The following is an 18174-nucleotide window of genomic DNA, read 5'->3' on the forward strand; positions in this document are numbered from 1 at the left end:
AAAATGCATTTCTTACTGCAGATCATAATCAAAGTTTTTCTGAAAGCTGCTGACTTGGCCATCTGTGATCAAAAAGAAAGGAAAAACTTGGAAGCAACCAAGACATCCTTCAGTAGATGAATGGATAAATGAACTGTCATACATTCAGACAATGGAATATTATTCAGTGCTAAAAAGAAGTGAGTTATAAAGACATGAAGGAAACATAAATGTATATTACTAAATGAAAGAAACCAATCTGAAAAGGCTACATACTATATGACTTTATGTGACATTCTGGAAAAGGCAAAACTATGGATATAGTAGAAATATCAGTGGTTGCCAGGGGTTGGGGGGAAGGAAGGCATAAATAGGCAGAGCACATAGGATTCTTAGGGCATTGAAAATACTCTGTTAATATAACAGTGGATACATATCATCATAAATTTGTACAAACCCATAAAATGTACTGTACCAAGAGTGAACTCTAATGTAAATTATGGACTCTGGGTGATGAGAATGTGTCAATGTAAGTTCATTTATCATAACCAATGTACCATTCTGGTGAGGGATGTTGATCGTGGGGGAGACGATGCATATGTGGGTGCAGAGGATATATGGAAGATCTCCATACCTTCTACTCAATTTTACTGTGAACCTAAAACTGTTCTAAAAGATGAAGTCTACTTTAAAAAAAAAATTTTTTTTTTTTTTTTTTGAGACAGAGTCTCACTCTGTTGCCCGGGCTAGAGTGCTATAGCATCAGCCTAGCTCACAGCAACCTCAAAATCCTGAACTCAAGCAATCCTTCTGCCTCAGCCTCCCGAGAAGCTGGGACTACAGGCATGCACCACCATGCCTGGCTAATTTTTTCTATATATTTTTTATTTTTTAATTTTTTTTAATTTTTTTATTTTTTTAATCAACTCTTTTATTTATATATATATATTTTTTTCTCCCACCAGTTCTGGTAGCAATGTATCTATATATATTTTTAGTTGGCCAATTAATTTCTATTGTTAGTAGAGACAGGGTCTCGCTCTTGCTCAGGCTGGTTTTGAACTCCCAGCCTCAAGCAATCCGCCCACCTCAGCCTCCCAGAGTGTTAGGATTACAGGCGTGAGCCACCATGCCCGGCCCTTTTCTATTCTAGACCGAAAAAAGGAATGAAAAAGATTTCTTTCCCTCACTCCTCTTTAGACAGAAAAAAAAACAAACAACAACAACACCCAGCACCATCTGGCCTTCTGCTTTATTTTCCACAGGGCTTATTTCCGTCCACACCTCCTCTGGTCTCATCCATGCTGATTCCAGGGTACAGCTTCTCAGATCCAGGTCCATAATGTCAAGTGTAGCCCTGCCCACACCACCGCTTAATGGCCAACCCCCCCACCCACCACAGTCTGATGGAGCCTCTGTCAACCAGGGATGCTCTTATTCCCTGAAAGAAGAAATTTAAGTATGAAATGCACACACTTCTATATCCCCAGTCTCCTCTCACCCATGTCAACGTGCTAAAAGGGACCCTCATCTCTCTGGACTGGAGAAGAGGACCATCTCTGCAGGAGTGGGGAAAAAGACTGGGGGATAACTGCTTTTTAAACGAATGATATGACAGTGAAGAAGAGATCCTGGAATTTGTAGAGTCCCACTTTAGGGAACAACTTTGCACCACTATTCCACCATCACTCATCTTTCACCAGCATCTCCCTACCCCAGACCTTAGCAGAGTCACCCAACCCTTTTTTTTCAGTCTCCATCTCACTGTTTCCTGACTCCACCTAGTGACTCTCCATATTGTGTCTTCTCAGGGACCCTCACCTTGAATGCTCTATGCCCCACAGGATTCCCCAGTGTCAGCCACCACGTGGGTAAAAGGAAACTATTTTCCTTCTATAAGCCTCCTTTCCCAAGTCCTTTTTCCTAAGCGTCTTTCCTCACTACCCTCAACCCACAACTCACAACAGAGAAACCCAGTATCCCTGAGGGCACACAATGAGGCTGCCTCACTCCTCTTGTATGCTGAGGATTCGCAGTAGGATATCATACACATCCTGTTCCATGTAGCCCTGTAGGTGGCAGGAAAGAAATAAAAGGAGATGAAGAACAAAAAATGGGGAGAGAGAGGTGGAGGAGGAGGTTCTGTGGTATAATGGAATGTTCTTTACTGTGTACCCTCACTAATAGTATTTAACTTCTCCATGGCTGTTTCCCTATTTTCCCAAGGAAGATAATGATGTCTACTTTTCAGGATTGCTGTGAGTGTATGAAGCAAACCACCTGCTACATAATAGGTGTTCCATTCTTTGTAGTTATTATTTCTAACAATGGAACAAACCACCCACCTCTTCTTCCTTGGTTGGGGACAAGAAAAGGCCTTCCAATGGATCAGGGAATTCAAAAGGGGGGCGTAAACCACCTCTTCCCTCTCACATTCATCCACAACCTCTCTCGATTACCCAATGAGATCCAGAGACCTGGCACTGGTTCCTGCTCTCTGAGAAACGGCAAGTATGTACAAGTAAGAGAAGGGACCCCAAATGCAATGCCCCCTACCCAGCTCTATGTCTCTACCACCCGCCTGTATGCTCCACCATGCTCACCCGAGCAGCATTCAGCAGATGATTCCTATAAGTAGAGATGATCTCTTCGTGGTTCTTCTGGTAATCCTGGGAGTGAACATCAATGGTTGTCATGTGCCCACCCTCCCCACATGCACCTAAGCACAAGCAGCAGTAAATTGAAGTGGCACCCTTTACCAGATAGGCTCCCCTGGCCCTTCCCTGGCCCAGCCCTGACCACTGCCTGGCCAGGCCTCTGTAATCCCCAGAATGTCTCTGACGTGTACATCACTTCCACTCCACCCTCTTCTCTAGCAGTGACCATTTCTCTGAGGGCCAAAACATACCTGCAGCTGCAGGACAAGGCGAGCATTTTCTCCCCGAACTGCTAGAACCTCCTCTGAAAGCTGCTCCAGCTTCTTCAACAGCTCCTTGATCTGAGGCCGAAAAGAAAGACAGGGAACCAATGAGGCCCACATCATTTCTACCCCAAATACCCCAGGGTCAAGGGCAACTTCCTTTTACTGAGTATTGAATATGTGCCAAGTGCTTTTACACATATTGTCTCACTTAATACTCAAAACAGTTTTTCTTCTGAAAGGAACACTACTTCTCTGAGAGAAGTATTATTATCCACATTTTGTAGATAAGGAACCTGAGTTAAGTAATTTGTCAAAATCATACAGCTAATAAGTGATGAAATGATGATTTGAACCAAGATCTCTGACTCCATGGTCTATGCCTTGAACTTGGTACTGGATCCTAACCTACTTCTGGCTGGTGACCCCTGAGGGAAATGGAAACGAGCAGTAGTAGGAACAGTGGTGGTAGGAATAAAAACAGCTACCTCTCATTGAGTATTTCCCACGTGACAAAAATTGGTCTGAGTATTTTAAATAAACATAGTATCTTTTTGGTGTAATCTTCACAATCACCCTAATATTATCCTCATTTTATAGATGAGAAAATTGAGCTTAGAAATGTTAGAAAATTTGCCAAAGATCGGACAAGTAAATTTTTTTTTTTTGAGACAGAGTCTCATTCTGTTGCCCCAACTAGAGTGGCATCAGCCTAGCTCACAGCAACCTCAAATTCCTGGGCTCAAGCGATCCTCCTGCCTCAGCCTCCCATAGACGAGTAAATTTTAAAACTGAAGTGCAAATCCAGAGAACCTCAGTCCAGACACGGCATGTTTAACTACAACACTGTATTTTCTTTTGCCCATGGGTCTACTTCCGTCTTCTCCCTCAACACACACCAAAGTCCTTCTTTCTTCAATTAACCCCACCCCACACCGATTCCTTCTGAATAACATTCTATTTCTATGCACTCTATACTATGTAAAATGTATACTTTTAAGTCACCTCCTCAGAACCCCAGCAAAACCACAGCAACCCATCACACTATTAGGCCTCTTCCTGGGTGGGCTAACACACTATTTAAGTCAAAATGCTAATAAACTACAGTACTCCACTGGAGGTAGCCCTGAGCACACTGCTTTTCAACGCTGAGTACCAAATTTTAGTACCTAAGCTCCCTTCTCTCTTCTATTAATACCTTACCTCACTTCCAATCTTAACCCCAATCCCTCTCAGACCCAGGAGAATGCAGTGTGGGGCCTGCAAATGATGGGTGCTCCCTTTGGGGTATTAATCTGACAAACCAAAGGTTGCTGGATTCAGGTGAGCAAACCCCCAAACACATAGAAACTGTCCCCAGTGCTCCCCATGGCACTCTCAGCTGCTCACCTTGGCCTCCTTGTCCCGGCAAGCCCCAATGAGATGCTCCATCTTCTCTTTCAGCAGCTCCGCTGTTTTCTCAAACTGCTCGGACCGCCCGCGCATCTCTCTGGCCTGCTGCTCCTGCTCAGCGGCCTGAGCAGCCAGCTCCCCGTTCCTGCGGCGCTCCTCTGCCATGGCCTCCCGCAGCCGACCCATCTCCTGGCAGGCTGTGTTATATTTTTCCAGCAGGGCCTTTAGCTCTTGACCCCAAGCCTGAGCCTGGGCCACCAGCGAACCCCGAGTTTTCTCATGTTGCCGTAGGCTGGCAGCCTCCCGGGCCCTCAGCTCTGCCACCTCCTCTGTGGCTTGGTAGAGCAGCTGCTTCAGCTTCCCGATCTCCTGGCTCTTCCCGCTCATCGTGGCCTGAACCACCCGCAGCTCCTCCTCCAGCTTCCCTAGGTCTTGCTCCAGAGCAGCCACTTGGGGGGATGCCGGGGCCCTTGAGGAGATGCCTGGCTCCCCACCAGGAGCCAGGGACCCCCGCAGCTGCTGGTTTTCCTCCTCCAGCCGAGCCAGCACCTGCTGGGCCTCGCGGTGCCGGTCCACCAGGGTGCTGATGCAGCCCTGCAGCTCCTCCAGGGGCTCGGCCAGCGTGCTCCGTGTGCTCCCCTTGCCCACTAGATCTGGGGGCAGGCAGTCCCACAGCCCTCGAAGGCCACTGCTCTGGGAGGCCAGGCGCTTCCGCAGCTTCTCTGTGGCCTCTTTCTCCGTGGCCAGTTCATCTGTCAGTAGCCCCACGCTCTGCCGCAACTGCTGCAGCTGGACCTGCGCCTCTGGCTTGGGCACAAACTCGCGTTGCAGCCGCTGGCTCAGGGACTGCAGCTCCCTCTGCAACCTCTGGCGCTCCCGGCCCAGCTCCCCCAACTCCTCCAGCAAGTTACTGTTGCTCAGTCTCAGTGCTGACACTTCCTTCTCCAGCTGTCCCTTTGGCAGGCCTCCTCCTGGGGCCTGTTCTCCTCCAGGGGCCCCTAGAGGTTCTCCTCGAGCCCCAGGAGACCTCTTCTCCTCTTCATTCTCTCTGATGCTCCCTGGGGCTGCCTTTGGGGCTCCCTCTCTGGACTCCTGGGCAGGTTTCACCTGTAGTCCTGCCTTTGCCCGATCCAGCCTCACGAGCACCCGCTCCAACCGGGCCTCCATCTTCTCCCAGGCAGCTGCTGCAGCCTCAGCCCGGGGAGTCCCCAGGGCTCCCTCTAGGACTGGTCTTGACAAAGCTCCCCGGGCAGCATCCTTTTCTCGCCAAACTGCAGCCAGCTCCTCCCTTAGTTGTAGCAGAAGCTGGTTCATGGCTGCTGTGCCCACTTGTTCAACCACTGTGCCTGCTGGTTCCACCCCTGGGGCCTGGGGCCTCTCCTTCTGGCCAGCAGGCAACTGGTTAGGATGATCAAGGCCAAGGGTATGTCCCCCATTGGTGGTCAGTTGCTGTTCTGTGGTTTTCCCAATGGTCACAGACCTTGGGCTCTGGAGTGGCCCCTGTTCTTGTGGCTGGAACCTTCCATGGACTTCATATTGAACCTCTCCTGGAGCTGAATCCTCAGCTTTCCTGGGAGCTAATGTTGGGTTGACTGTGGCTGCTACCTGCTGCTGCTTCTTCAGCTCTTGTATACGCTCCACCAGCAGGTCCAGGGGACAACCCTGCTCCATGCCATCCCCTCCAAGCCTGAGACTAGAGCCCCGCCTTCCTGAAGCTGCAGGCTCTTGGGATAGGAGGAGCCCCAGCTCCTTCACCTGCTCTCGAATCTGGTTCTCTAGGCCCAGGTAGGCTGCAGCTTGAGTCTTACACTCCTCTGTTTTGCACACCAGCTCCTGCTCCAACTGAGAAACTTTCCTCTGCTCCTCTTCATACTTCCACTTCCACTCCTCTGAGCATGGATCTTCATCATCCTCTTCCTCCTGTTCCTCCTCAGGCTCCGCTCTCCATGGGCTCTTAGGTGGAGAACCCATCTGGGGCTCAGATGGAGAGACCTATGTTGAAAACAGAACAATGAAGTAAGGCCATGCAGCTAACCTAGCCCCAGGAAGGCCTTTCTTCTCAAGACTTCTTGATGCCCCAGGGACCACAGGGAAATGGTCCCACTGGGATAGCCTGGGATGAGTCAGAAGCAAAAGGGGGAAGCACTTAGGATCTTACCTGAGATGCAAGATCAGGGTATTGGACTAGCCTTTGACCTATAAGAAAAGATATGGGGGAAATGAGAAAGAAGACAGGTCTGATGTGTTTCTAGCCCACAATCTATCCTTAGACTTTGTCTGAGAGGAGTGGCCCTTCAGTATGACAACCCTCACAACATGTCTTCCTGGTGTCAGGAGCCACCCTTGTTCAATGGGTCCTTAACTACCCAGCAACTTTAGTTTCCTATGCCAGAGGTGGGCCGGCTCATTCATTTGGTTCCCTCATTTATTTATTGGTCATTGTGCCAGGCACTGTTATAAGCACCAGGACCTCAGTGGTGAGCAAAACAGAAGCGGCCTGTCATCTGAGGGGTTTCCAGTGTGGTAGGGAAGAGAGAGATCAGCCCACAAATCACACAAATAGATGTGCAATGACAAGGCATAAACACTAGCAATGGCATTGGCCAGAGTTGTCCTCAGTGAGAGACAAGGCTGCATTAAGGAATTTTGTGATGATGCTTTGAGGAATTTTGGCCCATTTCCTACTAGCAGTAATAAATAAACTCTCCACTTGGGTGAAAATTATTTGTCAGATGAATTACTTCCACGGGAACAAATGGGATTCTAAGAAGCTTCTTTGACTCTATGACTATTGAGGAGAATCTGAAATTAAAGGCCCTTACCGCCGCCCCTCCGCCGCCGGTTCAAGGCCTGCCGTAGTAGCCTCCACAGTGCCTTGTCCTGCGTGTGCAAAGCATAATGGAGAGCATCGTGCCCTGTTCTGTCCATTGCCCCTGCATCTGCTCCGTGGCCTAGGAGCAGTTCTGCCACCTCAGCACTGCCTTTCTCACAGGCCAGGATCAAAGCCGACCTGTAGGTTGAGACAAATCTGACATAGGCTCTCCCCACAGAACCCAGGAGTCCTGGTTCCAGAAAGTCCACTCACAGGGCGAGCTCCCACTCAGTGGGGTCAGAGAACAACAGACCAACAACAGACCAGACCAGACTTTTCAAATGCCATTCCTTGGAGCTGCGGCATCAGGAAGCAGGTGGCCAATTGAAAGTGCTCCATTTTTACCTGTTTTATACATGGAGGTTCTACATGAAATTTTTATTGGAAAAAAGGACCCCCTTGCTTAGAAGATAGTTTGAAAACTAGTAAATTAAGCCACTGGGTCCAGAGGTATCAATTCTACTTCTGAGGTCATCTCTGCTGGCAGACAATGGTGGCAGCATGCAGAGCTCTTCTGAACCACCACTGAGAGGGAAGGGGGTTCCCAACAACACAGAGACCAGCCTGAACCACCACTGAGAGGGAAGGGGGTTCCCAACAACACAGAGACCAGCCTGCCTTCTTCCCCCTGCCACACACACACATACACACACACACACACACACACACACACACACACACATACACACTTTGCCCATTGGTTCCTTTCCAATTTGGTCATGGTCTAAAAACTGGGGTGGGTAGCTTTGGGATAGTTTTATACTGGAAAAAAAAAATAAAGAAAGAAAAATTGAAATAAATTTAAATTTAAATTAAAAAGTTAAAAAATATATAAACTGAGGTGGGAAGACAGGGAGGGCTCACTTGTCATCCTTGTCTGTAACGTTGACTCGGGCGCCTCTCTGCAGCAACTGTGAGCAGATAGCCGCGTGACCGCCCAGCGACGCGATCATCAGGGGTGTGCGTCCATCCTGCACAGATCGTAGGAAGTGCTTCATGAGGAGCCAGGGAGAGCCAGGGGCTTAACACAGTCCTACCAGCTCCTCTCTGCCTACACCTCTTGAGAGAAAAAGCCCAGATCCTGGGGCTAAATACTCCCTTTTGGAGGGTTAGAAGCTCTCCAGAAGATAAGGCTTAACCTCTCTGCGAGGAAGAGGAGGAGAAGCAGGAGGGGAAGGGAGAGGAGGGTGGTGCTGCACAACCCCGGGTCATAGAATTTGGCAATAAAGCTCAGAGAGAGCAGCAGCCTCCCTGTGTAGGGCACTGCCCAGCTGCCCAGCTGCCACTCACATTATCCAACACGTCCAGGAAGGCTTCGTGGTCACAAAGCAGGAGCACACTTGAGGCACAGCCAGAGGAGGCTGGGGAGGGTTGAAGGATTGCTGGGTTAAGTGGAAGCGTGAAGGACACCTACTCAGACCATGACCCAACATCCCCTCCAGCCATTTCAGCGGTTGGCCCTGGCTACCCTTCCCTCCCCTCCCCTTCCCTTTCCCACCCTATGGTCCCTGCAGCCCTGCTCCCACCAGTCCCCTGGCACACACCTGCCCAGTGCAATGGACTACGGTTTTCTGCATCCACAGCATCTTCATTAGCACCATGCTGCAAATGGCCACAAAGGGAAGCAGCATGGAGCTTGGCATTAACATCTCATCCCATACCCCTTCATGGGTCACCAAGTTCCATGGTAATATGGGGAGGGGCAGGAAGACCAAGGCTTTTAGGGAGGCCATCTACTAGGCAAGCCCAGTTCATTCCTTGCTGATGATAGGCAGCCTTGAGTTTCAGCCCTGGATTCTAATCCTAGGGCCTAAGAAAAATCAGATGATAAGCAAAGAAACACATTAGGGAAAATGACACCTGAGTCCATGGCTGGTACTTTAGAATCATAATTGTGAAACTTGGAAAGGATCAAGAAAAATAAAAGTAGAACAACCATTTGCCCCAATGGCCTGTTAAGGTAAACTATGCCTTTTGCACTTTTAGAGACTCATTTATAAATTGTCCGCATGTCATCTTGTGTATATTTCTCTTTATGCTACAAGACAATAAACTTCATAAAAACAGAGAGTAGGCTGGGCTCAGTGGCTCATGCCTGTAATCCTGGCACTTTAGGAGGCTGAGGTGGGAGGATCACTTGAGGTCAGGAGTTTGAGGTTGCTGTGAGCTATGATTATGACACTGCACTCCAACCTGGGCAACATAGTGAGACCCCGGCTCAAAAAAAAAACAAAAACAGACAGTAAGGCTTTGATTTAATTTGAACACCCCTGTCCTCCTTCCACTTGCCCTTCATCATAACAGTTGTCTCTGCAGTGGCTCTGCCAATAGCAAAGGTCAATAATCCCTGGCAACTTTGCCTTGTGACCTGCCCTCAAGGGCAAGTATTGAGCATGGTGCCTGCACATAGTAGGTGTTACACAAATGTTTGTGAACAAATGAATAAATGACTATCAGACCTCTTATTAGGGATGAGAGGGGTACATTTGGCAACTATTGTTTCTAACTATAAGACAAAGTTAGGAGACTCTGGGTCTACTTCTTTCCTTCACAAGGGTAGTATCAAGGGGTTGCTCTTACCTGAAGCAGAACCTTGACACACTGTGGCTGGCAGGAGATGGTGGCCAAGTGCAAGGCAGTACTTCCTGGAAACAGAAAGAGGGAGAGAGGGAGGGTGGGTGGCCCCATGCATGCTGGTGACTCACAGGGAGGGAAGGCAAGAGACGCACAGATAATCAGAAGGAGATTAGAGAGAGAAGCTTTCAGTCACACTCGGCCAGAAATTCCTGTTCCCCAAGTGCCTGGTACCTGTGATGAAGGTGGGAGTGGGGGTGAGGTGTGCCCAGCTTGCTGGGAGGGGAACCCCTGGAGGGAGGCTGGCCAGGACTTACTGAGGAGAAAAGGAAGGGATCACAGTGAGAACCTCCAGCAGGGCCCAGCACTGGTCCCCATAGCTGCTATAGAGGGATGAGCGAGCAGTGTGGCCCGGTGCTCAGTCTAACTCACCATCCTCATTCTTGCTGTTGATGTCAGCCCCATTTGCAAGCAGTATAGTCAGACACTCCGTCAGGCCTTTGGAGGCTGCCAGATGAAACCTGCCAGAATCAAGGCCAAGAGGCAGAAGGATGAAGCAAGGAGAGGATGAGGAGTGAGATAAGCACTGCTTGCTATGCTCTCTACCCCAAAGCCAATCCCAGGGAAGCTCCCCGTAGCCTGACTTCCCGAGAAAGAGAAGGCTGTATGTCATAAAATCAGAGGGAGATGGAGGCAAAGATAGAAGTAAGAGCTACAGGTCTCAAGGAATCTCAGACTTTATTGCAGGAGTGTCCAGGGAACACATAATTACTTTCCTCTCTGAGCACAGAACACTTAGCGGAACTGAAAGTGTCACAGAAAGAGTCAGCCAGAGCAGAAGGCTGGACATTTGAAAGCTTATTTGGGTAGAGACAAAGGATAATATTTTTTCTTGTCACTTCCTGTAGCCATGTACTCCCATGGCTACAACTTCATTTCTAATTTCCTGAGCATGCATACCCTCTGACTTGTGCAATGAAGAAATATTGTATTTAGTGTATGTATTAGTTTTCTATTTGTTTAATGGGATCTATGTACTTCTCGAGGCAATGTTGTCAATCTGGGTTGTGATGTGGATGGAGCTCAGTGAGCTTCCCTCACTTTGTGTAGCACCTGATACCTAGCAGAGCTCTATTGATATGCTTGCCAACCAAGACAACAAAAAGGGCTCTAAAGTTTTAGGCATTCTGTGGTCCTGTATCATATTGGAGTTTGGGGCTTTCAAAATGAACCACACTCCAGGGGCAGGGGCAGGAGGACTTACGGGGACTGGCCATTGGAGTCTAGCTTGGTGGGCCGGGCCGACTTCCTGGAGGCAAGGGCAGCCACGCGTCCCACGTCCCCCCGCTGCACTGCCTCCAGCAGCTTCTGGTCACGACGATTCCATCTCTCCACCTGGTCCAGGGCCCAAATTGTGTGAATATAGGGAATGGGGGTGGTATGGAGAAAGAAAAGAGGGAGATGGTTAGGATGCAAAGCAAGAGAAATGGAACATCCCTGTCCCTAAGGTCCTTTCGCTGTTCCTCAAGTCACTCACCCTAGATCATTTAGTCCTTCTTAGGTGGGCAAGCTAAATAAATATTAACCAACACATATGCCACCAACAGCTGTTGACAGTTATTGCCAGGTCTGAGCCAAAAGGTGCCTGGACCGACGAATTAAAAATCATTTATCAAGGCCAGGCGCGGTAGCTCACGCCTGTAATCCTAGCACTCTGGGAGGCCAAGGAGGGCAGATTGCTCGAGGTCAAGAGTTCAAAACCACCCTGAGTGATACCCTGTCTCTACTAAAAATAGAAAGAAATTAATTGACCAACTAAAAATATATATACAAAAAATTAGCCGGGCATGGTGGCACATGCTTGTAGTCCCAGCTACTCAGTAGGCTGAGGCAGTAGGATCACTTGAGCCCAGGAGATTGAGGTTGCTGTGAGCTAGGCTGACACCATGGCACTCACTCTAGCCTGGGCAACAAAGCGAGACTCTGTCTCAAAAAAAAAAAATCATTTATCAGTGATGTATGCATAGTATTTGAACCTCTTTTTTACCATCATTATGATTAGTGTTGTTAGATGTCCAACCTCAGAGCAGTCCTAGCCACAGCTCCTTTCCCTTTTGCTCTCTAGGCAAACTGAGCCAACCTGACCACTCCTAAGTGGGCTCACATTGCCTCTCACCTCTCTCTGCTGCCTGCTTTTTGTTCTCAGTTCTTTGAGAAGTAAACCAAGGTACCTAGCTTCAGGTTACAGCTGGAACTCCAAATACCTACCCATACCATCTGTATACATTGGCTTTGGGCTCCAAATTGGGAGGAAAAGCTAGAGTTTCTGTTTTCCCATATCATATCCAGCCCTTTGGCTAGTCTGTCTTCCCTTTCCATGGCAACAACAAAAAAGGCAAAGATAGGTCTCTAGCTGTGCTTGAGGAAGCAGCAAGAGGCAGCTCTCCTTCTCCCCCCGCCCTCCCTCCCAGTTTCCCTGGCAGGGAGCAGCTGTCCCAGACAGCAGCCACACCTGGGCACGCATTGTTCTGTCATTCCAGCTTGAGTTTTGAGATGGTAGAGTAATTACAATAATTGAAGTATCACAGGGCGTGAAAGAGACAGCTATGTAAAAACACCCAGGGCTGAAAATACAGAAAAGCCTGGTTTGGACCAGAGAAGGGAAAGGAAAGAAGGAAGGGATATGAGGCAAAGATCTATGGTATCGTGAAAAGGACCCTAGATGAATATTTTGTCAGCTAGCCTGATGTTGGGACCTGGTTCAGCTACATTCTCAGCTATGTGACCTAGAGTAAACCATTAAACACCTCTAACCAGTTTCCTCATCTATAAAGTGTGGGTAATAATAACTGCCTCATCATGTTGTGAGTATTAAACAAGCTAATGTATATAAAATCTCTTTGTAAACTGTAAAGAGCCACACAAATGTATGGCATCCTTACAACAAAACAGGAAGTAGTAGGAGATTGGTGGTGGCACATTGCATTTTATGAGGTATAATCACTGACAAGAAAGAAGCTATAGGCCATGGGTGGAGGAGGAGGGGACAAAAAATAGGGTCTGTGGAAGCCCAATAACTCATTTTAAAATACTGTTTACATAGCCAGGGCAAATTATTAATCAACAACAGGAAAGATTTAAATGCCCAAACCATAAAATTATCTAGGTTAGATGGATTCTGAGGTAATACTCCTGTACAGCACTTGCAACTCCTCACAGCCCTTTCAAGTGCTGTTTCAATTAGCTTCTCAACATGCTGGAAAGTAGTTAGCACTGATATTATTCTATCTCTTTGACAGAAGAAGAAACGGAGGCACATTGAGGTTAGATAACTGTTCAGGATCACACCCAAGAGTGGCAAAATTGGAATTAGAACCCAGGCCACCTGATTGCCCAATTCTAGTTCTTACCGCCATAGCACATCACTATAAGCTATGCGAAAAGGTTTACTTATTTCCAGATAACAGTCTCAAACTACCTTCAGGGCAAAAACCACCCACTGTCAGACTCTATTCCCTGCACAGAGAAGAGTCTCCAAACAGGTTAATTCTCAAGGATAAAACAAGCAAAATGACTCCTCCACATACTGTCAGACTCTGACGTGTAAGAACACATTTTCCAATGCCCCTTGGGGACCAGGTCATCCCCAAGAAAAGCAGAGAGCTGGAACTATGTCTCCACCACATAGCACTGCCATCAGCTGACCTCAGCTTTAAGTTCTCCATTTAAAATCTTGATTCTAACTCTTTCTCTCTGTGAATTTAGACATGTAGCAACATCTCTGAAACTGAGTTTCCTAATGATATAACAACATATAAAGCATCCAGCTCTGTGTCTGCCACATAGTAGGTGCACAATAAATATTAGTTCCAGTCCCCATCCTTCTTGGCCTTGCTAGGCACAGTTTGGATGTTCCTGGGCTCAGATTTCTCCAGCCAGGACAGTGGGAAGAAGGGACCTTGCTCATATCAGCCAATGAATAACAACCAGGCTGTATAGGTGGTGAAAGTGCTTCTTAGCAATGTGGATACTTTTCTTTCCAGCTAAGTAGTTCTAAACCCACCAAATTTACTTCCTGTAGTCTCGTTATATTAAGAAGAGTTTAGAATGGGTGGAAATTCTTTGTGGCCAAACCTCCACAGAGCTGTAGTAAAGAAAGATAGAGTAATGCTTTCAAATTCCAAGATCCAGTCCACAGCTTACCCCAGCACCTTGGGAAGGAGGCACTGGATTACCTTCACAGCCTCTAGCGTTCAATCACCAAATTAATCAGCAGACTCACTAACAAGCATAAACTTTGTATTTCTATAGTTGAGATTAGGGGACATTTGTAGAAGTAATTGTACCCTCTTCTTATCTCTGGCTGTGTACCAATAAACATCCTATCAAGATGGAAGCACACCAACAGATAAAGAGTGGCTACAGGTGAATAGAAATAGAAAGGCTGTCCTGGGCCTGCAGGTGAGGTGGCTCACACCTGTAATCCTAGAACTGTGGGAGTCCGAGGTGGGAGGATCCCTTGAGCTCAGGAGTTTGTGACTAGCCTGAGCAAGAGTGAGACCCCACTGTCTACTAAAAATAGAAAAAATTAGCTGGGCATGGTGGTATGTGCCCATAGTCCCAGGCACTTGGGAGGCTGAGGCAGGAGGATCACTTGAGCCCAGGAGTTTGAGGTTGCTATGAGCTAGGCTGATGCCACGGCACTCTAGCCTGGGCAACAGAGTGAGACTGTGTCTTAAAAAAAAAAAAAAAAAAAAAAGGCTGCCTTGGAGGAACCAGGACCCGACTTTCAATATTTCAAATACAATAGACATTCCTCTAATCTTATCAGTGCCAACCATTTAAAGCTATTTTCTGGTATATTTCCTACCTGGGCAGACTAAGCTTATATGTAAGATACCCTCAAAAATATCCTCTACATGACTAAAATGAGATTATCATAGGAGCTAGGTTTTTGTTTATTGATTTTCCTACATACTGGATAACTTAGATTAACTTTTGTTTTTAGATTAACTTCCAAATGATCAAAGATCTTTCAGTACTTACCTAAGACAGGGCACAGGGCTCTGGCCCTAGACCTAGATGTGTGAGTGGACATGGGGCAGGGTAATCTTCCAGTATAACTGTGGAGCCAGGCTTTTAGAGTGCCCAGAAAGGCTGTCACACTATTTCTCTGACAATTGGGTCTAGAGTGGTTAGCCACCCAAGGGAGTAGAGAAATTAATCATGAGAATTGTGGGGAAATTTCATGAGGAAACAATTTTCAGCTGATACTGGCCTATTGTCAAGCTTTTTAAGACCCCAGTCTGTCCAAGTAAATAGTTTTCTTTCCAGCTAGATAATTCCAAATTTACCCAGTTTACTTCCTATAATCTGGTTATAGTAAGATATCATATACTATACTAAGTTTAAAATGAGTGGATGTTCTTCACGGTCAAACCTCTGCACAGCTAGAGTCAAGGACAGAGGGATGGTTCCACATTCTGAAAGCCAGCCCATTGCTCACTCCAGCATCGCAAAAAGGAGACACTGCCCAAGGATTGGAGAATCAGCAAGAATGGAATAGTTTTTCCTGCTCCTAAGGAGAAGGCAGACTCCACAAATCTGAAAGGGAAGGGCAATGTTGAGGACTTTCAGTAACTAGGGAAGAGTCCATAGGAATAAAAAAAAATTATTATGAGTTAAGACAAGTCTGGGTAGCCTCAGTTTCTAGTACCTCTCATAGTAAATGCCTTTTGACTGGTTGATCAATGTGTGGAAACTAAGTGAAGAAGCAAATGTAAGTGGGACAAGGACAGGCCTCAACAGAGTTCCTACTCTTGCCTCATAGCTTGCTCCCAGGATGCTGTGGCTTGCCCATGCAGTGAGCTAACTGAGCATTTCTCATGTTTGCTAATGAAGGATACCACTAAGTCAAATAGCTGGCTGATTCACTTCTAAAGGAGACATAATCCTACCTCCACAGAAAATTCCATGCCTACATAGGAGGTCTCTCTGTAAGAGATCTTTAGACAGGAGAAACAATATCCTCCCTGAGCCACCACCTTCTATAATATTCTTTTTTCATGTGTTTTGTTCTGGGAAAATATGCGGAGTAGAATGACTTCAGCTGAGAACCCTCAGAGTGAGTCTGTCCTATCCTCTTCTCTCACCATCACTTTCCCCCAACTCGATCAAAGGAAATAGAGAGTACAAGCCCTAAAAACCTGGGTGAGAGTTCAGGGTAAAGGAAGAGTCTGGTGAGAAGCAGGTAGAAGGCCTTGACTGGCCTAAGAACCAGTCTGATGACCAGACACTGCAGTGAACTGGCTAGGGTGGATTCTGCAGGCAACTCACCCAGTCCCTTGGGGAGCAGCCAGGCAACTATGCATCCTTTGGCAGTGCCTATCAGGCTAGCCAGACTGCAAGATTAACCCACAGTGAGCAGGCAGAAGGAAATCCAGGCAAAAGAGGGAAACGTAGGTTGGTAACCACTGGACAGAGCAGGGCAGAGGTTTAAGGGGAGAACAGAAGGCCGCTGCCATGGGAGCACCAATTAAAATAGATTTGGAGTGATGTCTGAGGGCCAGCAGTGCAGGTGAGAGGTGGGAGTGGAAGTGGCATGGGGTGGGATGGAGGCAAGCACAGAGGGGACTGTGAAGAAGGGTTAGCAGAAGGCGCAGGGGGTACTCGTTGGGCTGACAGGAAACATCAAGAATAGGGCCATATGGGAGGGCAATGTTGTGGGGACAGCGCAGGACTGAAAAATGGGGCTGTGGGGCAGGACTTGGGCAGGACTCCATTGAGTACAGGGCTGGGCAGGGACTGGGTAAGATGTTTGGGTTGGTTTGGTACTGGGAGACAGAGCAGAAGTAGGGGACAGGACCTTCAGGAGAGGACAGGGCTGCAGAAAACACACCAGAAGTTGGGGGTGTAGATGCTAGGAGGACAAGAAAGGGGCCAAGGAAATGGACTTTGGGGATGCCAAAGGTTAGAAAGGCACGTTAGAGGCTGGGGGACAGGGTCTTCAGGAAGGCAGGGCTGGCGGGCTGCATTGCAGGAGCAGAAGAGCTGGAAAGACCGATAAAAAAGAAAGGCGATGGTGCACGGAGATGGGACTCAAGACTTCTGTCACTACAGGGCTTGGACCCCAGCCCCAGCCTCAGCCCCATCCATTCACACATTTGGCACCTACCGCCACCTGTGAGCTGGAGCAGGAGAAGATGCGCTTCATGGCCGGGGTCAGGGCCACGGGGGGACGGGGACGCGCAGAGAGCCGGGCCACAGGTTCCCAAACCCACCGAACTCGGAGGCGGCTGTGCGAGACAACTGTCAAAACGCAGCGCAGGACCCGCCCCAGGACCCGCCCCGGGACCCGCCCCGCTCAATCAGACGTGAGAACCCGCGGGCTGGGTTTTAAACCCCGCCCCTGGCCCCGCCCCGCCCCGCCCCTGCGGAGCCCGAAAGCCCGCAGTCCTGGGCTGCGACACGACACGAGCTGGGTCTCCAGCCTCGCCCTCCCAGTCTGCGCCCGCCCCCGCCGCCGACCTGCTCGCTGCCGAGCGGCCCCGGGCCGGCTCCGGCCGAGACTCCTCCCGCGACTGCGCCCGCCAGCAGCAGCTCCCGGGCGGCATCCGCCCAAACGCCGCCTCCGCCCGCCCCTCGGCGCGCCTCGGCTGGAGGCCGGCGGTCCCGGCTTCCCGGGTGGGCTTCGCTTTTCTCAACTGTCGCATGTAACCGCTGCTGACGTTACCTCTGCTCCCCACGCGCCCCGCCCCGCCCCCATTCCCGAGCCGAAAACTCCGGCCCCGAGAGCATTTGCAGGGAGCAGTTCGGAACCGGAGGAGATTGTGGTGCTGGGCGTAGAGTGAGCACGGATAATGCGTGGCTGGTGCAGCCTGGGGACGAAACCTGCGGGAAAGGTCAAGCTCAATGTTTTAACGCACCTCTGAGTTAGAAAAGGGCAGAGGGGGAAATTTTTAAAGCATCCCTTCCGCAAAAAAATAAACAAATAAATAAACAAAAATTAAAATTTTTAAAAAGCAAAAAAAACTCAAAAATCTGTCTTCACTATTTCCACTCCCCTTTAAGTTCAGATTCTCAGTAATTTTTGCTTAACAGTCAGTCACAGCCGGTGGTTTTCCCGTCTCTCCTTTCTCCTCCCTGCAGCCCTAGAGAGCCCATTAAAATGCATATGGAGGCCGGGCGCAGTGGCTCACGCCTGTAATCCTAGCACTCTGGGAGGCCGAGGCGGGTGGATTGCTTGAGATCAGGAGTTCAAAACCAGCCTGAGCAAGAGTGAGACCCCATCTCTACTATAAATAGAAAGAAATTAATTGGCCAAATAATATATATAGAAAAAAAATTAGCCGGGCATGGTGGCGCATGCCTATAGTCCCAGCTGCTCGGGAGGCTGAGGCAGCAGGACTGCTTGAACCCAGGAGTTTGAGGTTGCTGT

General features: G+C 48.5%; 1 protein-coding gene across 2 annotated transcripts; it reads right to left on the bottom strand.

Annotated features, from left to right (window-relative positions):
* Positions 1-1212: 1212 nt before the first annotated feature.
* On the bottom strand, positions 1213-17536 carry ANKRD35 (ankyrin repeat domain 35). 2 transcript variants are annotated; one of them, XM_076000056.1, is made up of 15 exons: positions 17265-17536; positions 16912-17032; positions 11002-11132; positions 10170-10258; positions 9744-9808; positions 8708-8765; positions 8454-8524; positions 8028-8134; positions 7114-7319; positions 6450-6487; positions 4289-6283; positions 2888-2977; positions 2583-2648; positions 1942-2048; positions 1213-1420 (listed from the first exon to the last, which is right to left on the bottom strand). In XM_076000056.1, the coding sequence occupies exons 1-14, from the start codon at positions 17447-17449 to the stop codon at positions 1986-1988; spliced, it is 3285 nt and encodes a 1094-aa protein (XP_075856171.1). In that variant the 5' UTR covers positions 17450-17536; the 3' UTR covers positions 1213-1420; positions 1942-1985. The 2 variants fall into 2 exon arrangements, with proteins under 2 accessions (XP_075856171.1, XP_012617386.3); XM_012761932.3 differs by having other exon boundaries at positions 7114-7301; positions 17265-17535.
* Between the last annotated feature and the right edge of the window lie 638 nt (positions 17537-18174).

Source organism: Microcebus murinus, chromosome 2 (genome assembly GCF_040939455.1).
Source record: "Microcebus murinus isolate Inina chromosome 2, M.murinus_Inina_mat1.0, whole genome shotgun sequence".
NCBI lineage: Eukaryota > Metazoa > Chordata > Mammalia > Primates > Cheirogaleidae > Microcebus > Microcebus murinus.

What these genes read in the sequence shown, in the direction of transcription:
- ANKRD35 (XM_076000056.1), bottom strand. Translation starts at nt 17,449, where the DNA reads ATGCGACAGTTGAGAAAAGCGAAGCCCACCCGGGAAGCCGGGACCGCC. An exon ending in GCCGGGACAAGGAGGCCAAG is followed by an intron (nt 2,978 to 4,288) that starts GTGAGCAGCTGA and finishes TTTCGGCCTCAG; the next exon opens with ATCAAGGAGCTGTTGAAGAA. An exon ending in GCCTTGTCCTGCAGCTGCAG is followed by an intron (nt 2,649 to 2,887) that starts GTATGTTTTGGC and finishes GTTCACTCCCAG; the next exon opens with GATTACCAGAAGAACCACGA.